The sequence below is a fragment of the Cydia pomonella genome, chromosome 27 (genome assembly GCF_033807575.1).
Source record: "Cydia pomonella isolate Wapato2018A chromosome 27, ilCydPomo1, whole genome shotgun sequence".
NCBI lineage: Eukaryota > Metazoa > Arthropoda > Insecta > Lepidoptera > Tortricidae > Cydia > Cydia pomonella.
In genome coordinates, this window is record NC_084729.1 from 2912441 (window position 1) to 2926787 (window position 14347).

General features: G+C 38.3%; 1 protein-coding gene across 1 annotated transcript; it reads right to left on the bottom strand.

The window, feature by feature from the left end:
* Nucleotides 1–366: 366 nt before the first annotated feature.
* Nucleotides 367–13506, bottom strand: LOC133532744 (uncharacterized). The gene is made up of 6 exons (XM_061871533.1): nt 13238–13506; nt 11347–11514; nt 9786–9904; nt 5588–5960; nt 3596–4237; nt 367–1158 (listed from the first exon to the last, which is right to left on the bottom strand). The coding sequence occupies exons 1-6, from the start codon at nt 13388–13390 to the stop codon at nt 1036–1038; spliced, it is 1578 nt and encodes a 525-aa protein (XP_061727517.1). The 5' UTR covers nt 13391–13506; the 3' UTR covers nt 367–1035.
* Between the last annotated feature and the right edge of the window lie 841 nt (nt 13507–14347).

Below are 14347 nucleotides of genomic sequence, written 5' to 3' on the forward strand. Positions count from 1 at the left end.
ATTTTGCCCCACATGTGGGTAAAGTGCAACTTTCTCGTCAGTTTTGGAACAACCAAGAGACCCTTTACCAGCTGGTGTGGTGAAAACTTTTTCAACGATTTCCTTACTCTGTTATCATATCAGATAGCCACGATTCGATAGTTATAAAAGGTGTAACAAAAATAGTGATGCTCGGTATCGTGCGAGTAAAGAAAATGTAGAAGAAAAATTTATTTGGTTATTTGTATGGAGGGTTTGTGTTCATGTGACCAGCTGACGGTCTTTCCACCGCGATACAACTGGCTGACTGTTTTTTTAATTCACAGTAGCATCTATATATACTATCGTCTGACATAGTATCAGCCGGGAGTCCTCGGGGTTCGTCCTGTTGTACTCTGTGGTTAAAGTGGACGTGTATTCACGTCAACAGAAGTCGATATACTCGATGGGTTCGGTAAAATTAGCTACTTGACTGTTTTTTGTAAATAATGTCAAACGATCCTGATTTTCCTGAAGATCAAATGTCTATATAGGACTCATGGCATTTAAGCAACACAAAGGTCAGAAATGAGAGTTAAAGTCTGACGCTCGCACTCGACGATTGAAACGCCTCTAACAAAATGGTAAGGTGATGTGACGTCACATCATATAAGTCTGTCCTAAATGTATGGAAGATCAAGGAAATTGCCATTTTGACCCTGAAATATTGCGTTTATGTGTATAGTTGTCGTACAATTTATTTTTCAATAAAATGTAAGGAATCGAATGGTACCATTTTCTTTTCTATTTTTGAAAGACAAAAAAAATTTTTTTTTTTTTGAGACTTCGGGGCCTTGTATTTTTATAATCTCAATATCTTTTTATAATGGATGGCTCATTTTCTATCCATTTAACTAAATTTTGTTATAATATTCAACATGTGTCAAGTACCCAATTGTTTGGTACGGAGCGAATCCGATATGACCCCCATGGGGGGCGGGTGCATTATTTGCTCCTCGGGATTCGGGTCTGTGGCGTCCTATTATTGTCTGTGGTTAAAGCGGACGTGTATTCACGTCAACAGAGGTCGATGCACTCTATGGGTTCGGTAAAATCGTTGGGTACGGAACGGACGTCCGATATGATCCCCATGGGGGGCGGCTGCATTATTCGCTCCTCGGGGTTCGGGTCTGTCGCATCCTGAAAATTCCAAATAATGTACATTCTAAGGCCAAAATATATTAGTTAGATACCATCGGATATATCTGAGCTAGCCAGTTGCTCAAATATATCTGAACTCCGATCCGTCTTTAATGTAAAGGCATTTATTATACAGGGTGGCCAAATAAGAAGTATACATTTTGTTTTTAAATTTTAACTGTATTAAGTTCAAAAATTATTAGGTATTGTTTTAAAAATATATTCTTCAGGGTTGGCAAATTCATGCGAAACATAATGTCTGACATATGTCCACCTCTAACAGCAGGCAAATGTAAGCCCTTATCATCCCAATGTTCAGCATCTAATCGCACATTTTTGGCATTATCTTAGTACATTTGTGTCGAATAGTCGGTTTTAACTGTTTAAATTTCATCAGCTCGTTAGCATAGACACGTAATTTTAGATAGCCCCACAGAAATAAGTCAAGAGCTACAAAATTTGGAGAATTTGGGTGCCAATCACTGTCACTTTTTTTCAAAATTAATCGAGCAAACAACGTGTTTTAAACAACAGAAACATTTGAGATAAAATTGCTTGCTGCTAGTGGTATACATTTGGCAGAAATTGTCTTCCGTATACAATTGCCAACCCTGAATAATATATTTATGAAAAAATATTTAGTAAAATTTCCACTTAATGTAATTAAAATTTAAAAACAAAGTGTATCATTCTTATTTGTCCACCCTGTATTAATAATTATATTCCAGCCAATATAGTACAAATGAACCCGTCTAGTTACTTTATTGGAAATAGTAGATTGTTAACCAAGGGATGAAAGGCATTCATTTTAGTTTAGGTAGTTTGGCGCCCGAACGCCGTGAGAGCGCCGATAGGCCGAGACTGAAATGGTGCCTTTCACCCGAGTTGAACACTCTAATTTCATTTCGAATACGAGGAAAGTAAATTACACGTGTATTTAAAAATTATAACTATGTACAATATTTTATAGTATTTCTTGACCTATTTTCAATAATCAATTTAGGTAAAATTATCGTTATTTATGGAACGGGGAGTTATATATCAGAATGGGAATTCTACAAAAAACAATTTTAAACCAAATAAATTTTAAGAAAACGTACTTGTAAATACATAGAAAACATCCATGACTCAGAAACAAATATCCATGCTCATCACACGAATTAATGCCCTTACCAGGATTTGAACCCGGGACCATCAGCTTCGTAGGCAGGGTCACTACCCACTAGGCCAAACCGGTCGTCATAAGGGAAGGAATGGAAAGATTTGCGAGGTTCTGGTAGGTTTCCGTAGCTCAATCGGTTAAGAACAACGCACAGATTGCGGAGGTTGCGGGTTAAGGTCCATAATGGATATATACAGATGATTACTATAACTAGCTATGTACAGAATGTAGCATTAGTTTATGAGACTGCTAGTTTAACAGTCCAGACGCGGTTTATTTATTTAGTATAAATTTTATTTTGACACTTGGAGAGACTTTACACCTCCAAATTTTATTAGTATTAGTACTCTGACATTGGGGACCTTTTACATCTCCAGATTTAATGTGTTTTTAACCATATAGACTATACATCTCTATTGTATTGTATTAATTATTTATTTTAAGATTATAATAATGTAATGTTTGCCCAGGTATTGGCTGTTGTATTTATAAATGTTGTTATGTATTTTTCATGTCACTATATGATGTTATTATAAATGTTGTATTGACTTGTAAAAGAGCCCTTGAGGCCTACTTGCAGAATAAATTTTTGAATTTTGAATTTAGCTTATATCTAAAATAGGCCCTTGAGGCATTGTACCAAGGATGCTGGCGGCATTTCCTCGTTGTATCGCAATACTGATACGTTGTGCGAGGAAGCCGCCAGTTGGAGTTATTTTGGTAGTTTAACACATTTTTTTTTATTGAATAATGTAATGTATGTTTTTTTTTTTTATTAAGAAATATCCTGTAAAAACTTATTTCTTCTATTAGGTTTTTTTTATTATGTCTATCCAAAAGCGATACGGATCATCATTCGCAGCGTCAAGTAGATAGATAGATAGATAGATAAAATCTTTATTCAACCATAACTTACATGCTTTGTGACACAAACAAATAACAAGAGAAAAAGAAAATTGACAAGAGACAAAGAAAAAGTAACATACAATTTGACACTAATATCAATAACAATGTATTACGTGTCTTATTTTTAGATTAGTAGAGATATTAGTAGAGGGTCATGTGTTGTGGTAAAGAATAGGCGCTGACTCAGCATAAATGCTGCGGAGACCACAGCGCTGATCTTCCGTCAGAACCTTAAAACCTACACTAATAAACGACCAGTGCAGCGCTAGTCAATGTACTTATATGTATAAATATATACCATATGCATATTATATATACTGTAAGTATAGTTCTAAAGAGATAAAGGGATAGGAAGGTGTAAATACTTACCATAAAAGATATCACATCCATAGGTATCTTATCCTCCCAATCCACCGTCCTATCAGTCTTTAATACCGGCCTACTCAAAGGCTCTACTTTATCCTTCTCAACGTCATCATCATCATCTATTATCTCATATTTAATCTCACACCCGCCTTGAGCATTCTCACTTAATAATAACTCTACCTCACTTAAAGTTTTCTCCGTAGAACCCCCGCTACGCTTGCGTTTCTTTTTACTCTCTCCCTCATCGACGTTAAGGACGATATTTAAATCGTTCATTTTGATTATTTCAACTTCCGATTTCTGTTTTCTCTCCTCCATTTGTGATACCAAAAAGTTGTAATATTCATTATTTTCTTTTTTTTTAGATGTTTTGTTGTCTTTTTTTTGCAAAGTTTCTCGCAGTTTTGAGTAATTTTTCCCAGCTGGGGTTAATTGTGGTGGCGACACGACTTCTTGTATTTTTAGGGGGTCTTCCAATGTCGCATTGTCAGGGGTTACATTGTCAGTGGCTAATGTTGGGGTCACATTGACAGTGGTTAATTTTGGGGTTACATTTTCAATGTTTGGAGCGCTCCTCAGTATGCCATTGTCCAGTATTTGGAGTTGAAGTGAGGGTACATACACATTGCCATCTAAGCCGTGGACCTGTATAGAAAAATACATCATTGAGTATGATGCGTAACTGTCCAGCTGTCAGCTATAAATAATAGTTCCAAATCTCTCCAGAGTAGCGCTAGAGTAGCTAAAAACCTAGGCGTTATTGACGGAGTGAAGTGCGCTGTCTATGATTTGTTTTTTTTTTCAAGTATTCTAGATATTGTAGCGCCACTATTTAAGGTTTTTTGATGACACTTTTTGGTACTTGGAGGTTTCATTCCTTACCTCCACCTTCCATAGTAAACTCTAAGACAATTTCGTGCTTGGAATTTGACAGGTAAACGAGATGGCGCTGTACATATAAATCCATTGACGTTTGACAATTTAGTGACCGCAAAACATATGGCGCAGTACAGCGCCATCTGTTTTGGATGTCAAACTACGGGGTACGTTTTTTTCTTACACCAAAGATAATTTGAAATAGGGGTGGATTGTCAATAAAACTTTGTAGTCACAGTAAATTTACTGTCATCTATCGACACATGATTAAAACTTTTAGAACGCCATTTGACTTTGATCCTTACTCATTCACTGAAATGTGTTAAATTTGTTAAATATCAAAAAGTGGCGCCATCTAATAGATCAAAAGCAAAAGGTATGGGGAATCGTTTCGAGCGATGGCGCCACAATTTTGGGTAATGCCCGGTAAAATGGCGACACTTTTGGATATTTAACAAATTACATATCAGTGAAAGAATAAGGATCAAAATCAAATGGCGTTATAAAAGTTTTAATCATGTGTCGATAGATGGCAGTAAATTTACTGTAGCTACAAAATTATCTTTCGACAATCCACCTCTATTTCATATTTTCTTTGCTTACACTTTACCTCTCTATTACAATCGATTTTCTTTGCCTGTATATAATAATAATTCAGCCTATATACGTCCCACTGCTGGGCACAGGTCTCCTCTCATGCGCGAGAGGGCTTGGGCTAGTCCTCACGCTGGCCCAATGCGGATTGGGATCAATACTTTTCTTTCCACAAGCAACTAAAACACATCGAGACAATTCTAACAACCCCAAATACATTTAGTTTGCGTTGTTTTATCACGGAGTTCTCATGGCCACCTCCTATCTCCATCATCAGATCAGCTCCATGTTATAATATTGCATTGTCATCCGATTTGCATATGTATGCAAAATATAAACTCGATCGGAAATCGGGAAGTGGGTCAAATTTAGCTTCCAACATTTGACCCACACTAACAGGGCAAGTTAAATAAAATCTTGTAAAAATAAATTAGAAAAATTATGATTCACGTACTGTAAAGTATTATTATTTGCAAATTCGTCTGAAGTATGTAGATGGCGCTGTAAGTACAATCTAAAACTCACCATAGGATGTAAAACAATCTGCTTAGTCTCCTTATTGACCACCCGTACATGCTGCAACACTGGGTCTATTGAGACCTTTGATTTAGCGTTCAACATGGGGGCCAACGCGGGCGCCATCGAGGTCAAATTGGGCGCCACCTGGGCCAACGTGGTTGCCATCGGGGCCAACGTGGTCGCCATCGGGGCCAACGTGGTCGCCATCGGGGCCAACGTGGTCGCCATCGGGGCCAACTTGGGCGCCATATGGGTCAACGTGGTCGCCATCGGGGCCAACGTGGGCGCCATTGCGGGCGCCATTACTATGGGCGCCAGAGTAGGCATCGATGTAGATATGGGTGGGTTGCCGTGTTGCATTACTACCACCATGTCTTGTCTGTAAATAAATATAATCTTTTTTTATTAATATTGATGAAAAAGTACAGCACTTAAATATTTTGTAATAGTGAATACACCATATTGTGTGTTCTGATGTATTTATAATAATAATATAATATAATAATATAATAATTCAGCCTATATACGTCCCACTGCTGGGCACAGGCCTCCTCTGATGCGTGAGAGGGCTCGGGCTATAGTCCCCACGCTAGCCCAATGCGGATTGGGGACTTCACATACACCTTTGAATTTCTTCGCAGATGCATGCAGGTTTCCTCACGATGTTTTCCTTCACCGGAAAGCTAGTGGTAAATATCAAATGATATTTCGTACATAAGTTCCGAAAAACTCATTGGTACGAGCCAGGATTTGAACCCGCGACCTCCGGATTGAAAGTCGGACGTCATATCCACTCGGCCACCACCGCTTCTCTATGGTCTCTATGGTTAAAAACACATTACATCTGGAGATGTAAAAGGTCCCCAATGTCAGAGTACTAATACTAATTAAATTTGGAGGTGTAAAGTCTCTCCAAGTGTCAAAATAAAATTTATACTAAATAAATAAACCGCGTCAGTCTCATAAACTAATGCTACATTCTGTACATAACTAGTATGTATTTATAAAAAAAGAAAAATAAAATTAAAATCATTTATTTCGGACGACACAATCCATATTTTGTTAGTTACAAATATACTTAAATTACTATGTTAGTACCTAAACTAAGATGTTGGGAGGTCCAGTGCCTAATTAATTCACTGTCCCATCTCCCTGCCACGACGGCCAGGAGACTGTGGCGGCTGTCGCGCACCCTTCGGAGCTTCGGATTTATCACCATGACATTTTTTTTTAGTATAATATAATAATAAGTACCTGGGCGACCGAGCGTTGCTCGGTTATAACTATTTATTGTAATATGATGGTGTATAGGTGATAATCTTAACTACATTTTCTTACTAAATTAAACTTGTCCAAAACAATAAAAATTAATATATATATATATATATATAAACTTGAACATATATATAAAAAAAAAAACAAAAGTTAGTCACCGGGCGAGATTCGAACCCGTAACACTCGTTTCTAGCAGTCCGCGTCTTAACCCGCTGGGCCAGACGGACAGTGGCCGGCAACACGAAATTAGCGACCATATTCTGCGTCGAAAGAAAAACGCATGAAAACTCGAAAACACGCGTTTTCCCAAACATAAGACTAATCTAGATCGATTGTATACCCCCAAAAAACCCCATATACCAAATTTCAGCGAAATCGTTAGAGCCGTTTTTGAGATCACAGAAATATATTTATATATATACAAGAATTGCTCGTTTAAAGGTATAAGATAAAGTTCTTTAATCAGATAACTATGATCCACGTATTGTTAGTTACATATTTCTTTGATTTACTCACTACTACCTTGTAGGTTTATAATAAACAAGTGAATTAAATCAAATTAAATTAAATAGTAAACTTAATTGACTGATCGCCTCCACTTAAGACTGCACAGCACCGATTCATGTACGGACAATCCAGTCTGCTCGAGATGATTTTCAGAATACTGTTGGTGCTGGCTCTGACCCTGCGCACCATTCGCCGCCGCGTCGCCGCCAAAAAGGCGTTAGTCACTAACCCCCCTATTCATAAACGTGTACTAAAGTTACGATGCCGCTAATCATCGTTTGTCCCCTTTCGACTTATTGGTATGATGGAAAAGGACAAACGATAATTACATTAAAGTTTTAAAGGAAACTCGTAATTTTATCTGCAAAAAAAAAAAAAACTTAATTTATTCGTTTTAATGTTTGTTTCGTCAAAATCTAAAAAGAAACAACGTGTCGTGTGCAGAAAACGCGAAAAAAAGTTATATGGCAAATAAACTAAATTTGACCCAAAATCATGTAACATGTTTCACCAGCCCAAGATTAAATTAAATTAAATATAATTTATTTTCAGGCAACTATGGCCCATATATACATAGCTTACAGAATAACATACATACAATAATAAAAATCTTAAAATATAAATATAATTTTGAAGACGCAGTTTTCGGTTGCGCCACCTATTCTGGTGCGGGATTCGGCAGATTCAGATTCAGAAACCGCCGAAATATCACACCTTTCGGCCAGAAGTCCGCGCTCGCGATGTTTTCCAGCAGCGGCCGACGGTTAAACCCGACAGATTATTAAGGGTTTTACAGTCGTAGGAACTACTGTTTTTTTACTCTTGACCGTAAGTCCAATTACGTTAATTATCATTATTGTTTAGAGTAAGTAGCTTACTAGTAATGCATGCTGTGTTCAGTTCACCTATAAATCCTATAATTGGTGGCGCGATTACAATTAAATAGGACGCAAATATATTAGCTTATAAAATGTTGTTGCCACTGTTAATATTTAGGATGTAAGGATTAATAAAATTCAAAATTCAAATTCAAAATTCAAAAATTTATTCTGCAAGTTGGCCTCATGGGCTCTTTTACAAGTCAATACAACATTTATAGTAACATGAAATCATATAGTGACATGAAAAATACATAACAACATTTATAAATACAACAGCCAATACCTGGGTAAACATTACATTATAATAATCTTAAAATAAATAATTACTACAATACAATAGAGATGTATAGTCTCTATGGTTAAAAACAAATTAAATCTGGAGATGTAAAAGGTCCCCAATGTCAGAGTACTAAGTAAAGTGTAAAAGTAAATAAAATTTATACTAAATAAATAAACCGCGTCTGGACTGTTAAACTAGCAGTCTCATAAACTAATGCTACATTCTGTACATAACTAGTATGTACCAAGTCAAGTATATTATACAATATGACAGAGACGTATAGTCTCCACGGTTAATACATTAAGTTTGGAGATGTATAAGGTCCCCACGGTCTGAGAAAAATAATAATACACAAAAAAAAAAAATGAAATAAAAGGGCTTATGCACAAATCACGTAAGGTTTTTTCGGCTACGTTTTTCGTGACCCCCCCCCCCCCCTAGCGAACCTCGCGTGATTTGTGCACAAGCCCAAAAAAAACATGAAAGTAAGGTTAAATATGTAATAAGGATCTATTATGTCCGATGGGCAACTACAAAACCCTACAGGGCCTTTAGTGAGCATAGCCCGACATGCTCCGTGCCGGTTTTTTGTTTCATTCAGAACGCGAAAATGCATTTTTATTTTATTTAAGTATTTTAGAGCCATATAAACATACACTTAAATCGACCGGGATGTAAACCGTGATTACCTTTTATAACGCACGAATGAGGGTAGACCGAGCGCGGTCTACACAACTTTGACACCCACTCGCTATCTCCAGTTACCCGTGAACAAGATGCGTGTAACTGCGTCGAGATATCGGGAGTTCAAAAAGAATATAAAAGTTAATTACGGTTTATATCCCGGTCGATTTAAGTGTAGGGACAAACGTGAATCATTCAAAACTGTCATATAACCCGGACCCGGGTATGTCCTTAAACTACGTCCAAAAGAGAGGTATGGGCAATGTGAATGTCATCTCGCCTTGTGTGGTAGGGCACAGCACAGCAGATGTCATTCCAGATCTAGAGCAGAGCCCAACTGGGGAAGTACCTCCACCTTACAGAAAACCGCAGCCAAATAACACTTGACCCTACTCATAGTGTTGTGTTCCTGCCGGTGAGTAAGATTGCCAGAGCTCAACGAGGGGGGTGGGGTTAGGGTCGGCAACGCGCATGTAACTCCTCTGGAGTTGCAGGTGTACATAGGCTACGGAGACTGCTTAACATCAGGCAGGCCGTGTAGTATAAAAAAAAAACATATTTTATTTCTATAACTGACCGTTGCGGCGGTGAGGGCACCACCAGCGTGTCGGTCCGGCGCAGCTCATAGCGCGGCATCGCCCGCAGTGCCGCGTCCAGATCGAGGGCTCGCCGAGAGATGCTTTCATCATTTAACACCTAAAAAGACGTAAGTTGCAAATTAATTAATTCAATTAACATAATTTCCTGCTATGTACATACATACATATAATCACGCCTATTACCCGAAGGGGTAGGCAGAGACCACGGATTTCCACGCTACGATCCTGGCATACCTCTTTCGCTTCCTTCACTTTCATGAAATTCCTCATACACGCTCGTCGGTTTAGGGTGCTCTTGACCTGGCCTTTCTTCAGGATATCCCCGATTTGATCAGAGAAACTCCGCCGAGGTCTACCCCTTCCAGCTCCCTCTTCTACTTCTCCCTTATACACTCTCTTTGTTAACCTTCTTTCACTCATTCTTTCCACGTGTCCAAACCATCTCAACATACCTTTCTCAATTTTTGACACTACATCTTCGTTCAGTCCACACTTTTCCCTTATCACACTGTTCCTAATTCTATCTTGTAATTTTACACCACACACACTTCTCAACGCTCTCATTTCCACTGCATTCACTTGACTCTGATGTTTCTTCTGCCATACCCAACTTTCGCTACCATACATAAGTGTAGGCACCAACACCCCTCTAGTTAGTTAGTTAGTGCTTCTGGGCATTTTCCGCAAATCGACAACCATTGTGCCTATTTTGCGTGAAACGAGGTAGCGCTACTCTAACCACCCCAGCTCCTCCACGAAGCCTAGCAAAGTTTTCAGGTTGCTAATTGCCTCTCCTAGTGTGCACGGAGTCCCTAGGTATTTGTTCCTGTATACTTCTACCTGTTTGCAGTCTAGGAGAATATGTTTTGTTGTTTCTTCTTCTTCCATGCACGCTCTGCACATGGGGCTGTCTGTTTTAACCATATTGTGTAGGTGTTTGATAAGTGTGTTATGTCCTGTAATTAATCCTTTATGTCACTTTGTCACTGTTTTTAGTTGTCATTAGTCAGGTTTTCAGGGTTTCCGACAAAGGCCTCCTCTAAAGCTTTCTCTTCTGTCCGTTCTCTCAATGTTGTTGTTTTGTTGTGTCTGTCTTTTCTGTGTGTGTGTGTGTTCTGTGTGTGTTGTATTGTGTTCTTTAGTATTCGCTGTTCTGACAAGAACCGCTCAGAATCCACAAATCGTCCGCCCATCTCATTTTCGGGTGTCCCTGATATATCATTATCAAAAACAGTTCCCTATTTCATTGTATTTTTTTTGTTCATTTTATTAATATTACCTTATATCTCGCGAGATCTCGGGTTTTGCCACAACTCTTTAGAGCGTGGGGTCAACTTTGCAATTTTTTTTTTTTATATATTTAAAAATTACAAACAACTCGTCCCGCGCCCTTCCGGATGCAAAGGTGCTCATCACGGTCGCCGCGTTGCCACGCTGGATCGCGATAGACAGCCCTGCATCAGGAAAGTCCCGAAACGAGGATCCTCTTAAACGGTTTATTTATACTAATAATGAATTGTTACACTAGTAATATCTTACCTTAGGATATTTGTCAGGTGCCATCACACACTGGAGAACACCCTGCCACTGCGCCGAATCCATGTTTGTGAACAGGTCGCTCACTCTAGCTGCCAGCTCTAAGGTTTTAAAGAACCGCGCCGCTGACAGTGCTAGGGCTTCGCATAAATAACATACTTGGATTGCCCCCTGAAACCAAGGTATGGTTTTATATTATTATTCCCACATATTTATGTCAATTATGGCCCAAAATAGCCCAGAATAGCACACGACACAGAGAAACCGAAGAAGCTGGAAGAGGCCTATGTGTCACAAGACACGCTGGACACTAAATCAAGAAAAACTGATAAAACCCAGCAACAGAGTGGTCAAAGCGTGGAACAAACTACCAGAAGATGTGGTCTCAGCACTGAATACATATTAAGTGAAGATCACTCAGATACAGGCAACTATCAGTTGTTTCAACTGCCTGCCTGATTAATAAATAATAATAATAATAATAAAAGTTTCAGCGAATGGTCTCATAGCGAAGAGTCTCGACCAACACCTTGAGAGACTCTCGCTAGGTGGTTGGATCAAGGGTCAGATGCAGAAGGCGGTGATCTTGGACACGGCGCGGATAGTCCGCCGGTTCCTCTCTCTGCGGCCCTGACCACCGGCAGCTTGGGCCCTGCCCCGCTGCTGGCGGCACCCTAGGTTAGGTTTTTTATAATGTGTTTATATATATTTTGTATTGTTTTGTAAGTGTTTTTATATTTTACTTTTATATTCATATTATAAATGACCTAGCCTAAGACCAGAAATAAATAAAGGGAATAATAATAAAACTAATAAACAATGACGTGCAGTTTAGTGTCCAGCAATAAAGGCTATAATAATGACAACTCTGGAGGAACAGCAAATCGGGCTGCTTAGAGATCTGGAGAGGCGTATGCCCAACAGTGGATGCATACTAGCTGAGGAAGAAGATTATTATTTGTTAATAACACACAGGCGTATGTGAAGTCCCCAATCCGCATTGGGCTAGTGTGGGGACTATAGCCAAAGCCCTCTCGCGCATGAGAGGAGGCCTATATATTATTATTAAATACATAAAGATGTACACTCTACTCCTCACTACAACTCCCGCGGGAACAAAATAGGCCTTTGTCCTACAATACACCTACATGAAGTAAGATCTTTTTCGAGCAAGTGTGATGAAATAAGCTATAACTGCCTAGGGAGTTATAACTTTTTTTTGTTGCTTATTCATATGAATTAACTATTAATGGCAATGCTTCTCTCCATGGCTCTTTGAGTTCTAATGATTATATAGATTCTAAGAGAAGCATTCTAAAAATAAGGAAGTTACAAAAAATAAACAGTATAAAACTTAGGCAAAAGACCAGAGTAGTTGACACTCAATGACACCGCTGTGCACGAATGCAAGCCAAGTGTGCAGTCCCAACGCAACTAGTTGCAACCACTCACACGCGTGATGCGAACTCATCGACCAATCGCATTGTAGGGTAATTCCACGAGACTGTAATGCCAGTTACCAATTCTTTCGTGTGTTCTTACATTAATTAAGCAAATTTAAGTGTTTGTATGTCTGGCGTAGCCCTACAGGTAGATATCTGGAAACTTAAATTTGCTTAGTTAATTTAAGAACACATGAAAGAATTGGTAACTGACGTTACAGTCTCGTGAAATTACCCTGTAGCATTTCAACGAGGCACATCAAACGAGAACGTACAGTCGGAATTATATAACGGGCCTATCTTTACTTTCGAAATCTTTGAACTAAACATGTTCCTACCATGTATCCTTCAAGAATTAACACGAAACACTGGACTAACTTCTAGCTTCATGTTTTCCCTCCATTTTCCCAATTGGTCACAAAAAGCTGCATCTATGTAACAATTAGACTTACCCTAAACCGAATTGCCAATTTATTTAATAAGTTTTTCAAATGGACAGGCTTGACGAATCTGGTCTCCATTGTAGATCGAAAACAAATACCACAATATTGACCTCTGCTGCGATTTATCGACCGATGTATTTGTACAATGCCAATTGTACTCATAGCGGAAGATCTAACATCAATTTAGCGATATACTATGCGGTTTCTTAGTTATAAAACGACTTTGTTGATATTTTTGTGGACATAAACGATAACGCGCTGGTAAAACAATTGACAATGACATTTCGTATGACAGCTGTTTTTTTTTTTAATTACCACAGGTACGGTAAGGTTTTGGTCGAGCCCCATCATTGTACTTTATTGGCGCTCTTTTTTTTTTTGGATAGCAACACTGTTGAATGAATGGAAATGCGAATATTTAACAGCGCCTCAAACCGCCTCTTATAGAACATCGCACATTGCAGTGAATGATAAAGTGTACCTTATGTGAATGTATTAGCTTATGTTATTAAGTATCAGCAACATTACAAACTGCACGAATAACTTTGTTATACTTAGTAGAATTCCCCGAATTTCGCATACGTATAAATAAGTGATAAATAATCATAACACGCCTTATCAAGGTCACAAATATCGATCCGTATCCCATACCTACCACTCCTACCAGAGCATAATAATATTACTAGTGGCTCTGTAAGCTGTAGAAATGTAGACCTTGTGATGAGCATAAAAAATACTTCGCTGAATTATTACCACAGCGAACTCATAATGATCTTAAGCGCCATATACCCTACTAGTGCTTAAGTTTAATCTTAAATCATGTATATTGTATTTTTATTTGACGTGTAATCGTGTAAAAATCTGTATTTTTCAAATTTTTTTTTTTTTTTACAATAAAAATCTGAAGTCTGAATCCTTTATTCCAAATTCCGCCGTTTTGAACATTTTGCAAAAAAGGTAACGACAATTTTTTTTTTATCTAACTATCCAATGCTCACAAATTTTGACCTGCAGAGGAAATGAATGTTTTCCTAGACATAGATATAAACAAGCGAACATTATACGAGTCGTACGACTCGTACGAAAGCATTTTCCTTTCCTTCGTTAACGTATGGTCAA

Bases quoted from the DNA above. Each gene is read 5' to 3' on its own strand.
- LOC133532744 (XM_061871533.1), bottom strand. From the start codon at position 13,390: ATGAGTACAATTGGCATTGTACAAATACATCGGTCGATAAATCGCAGC. The intron at 9,905-11,346 runs GTAAGATATTAC...ACGTCTTTTTAG, and splicing joins CACCTGACAAATATCCTAAG to GTGTTAAATGATGAAAGCAT. The intron at 1,159-3,595 runs GTAAGTATTTAC...TGGAATTTTCAG, and splicing joins TGGATGTGATATCTTTTATG to GATGCGACAGACCCGAACCC.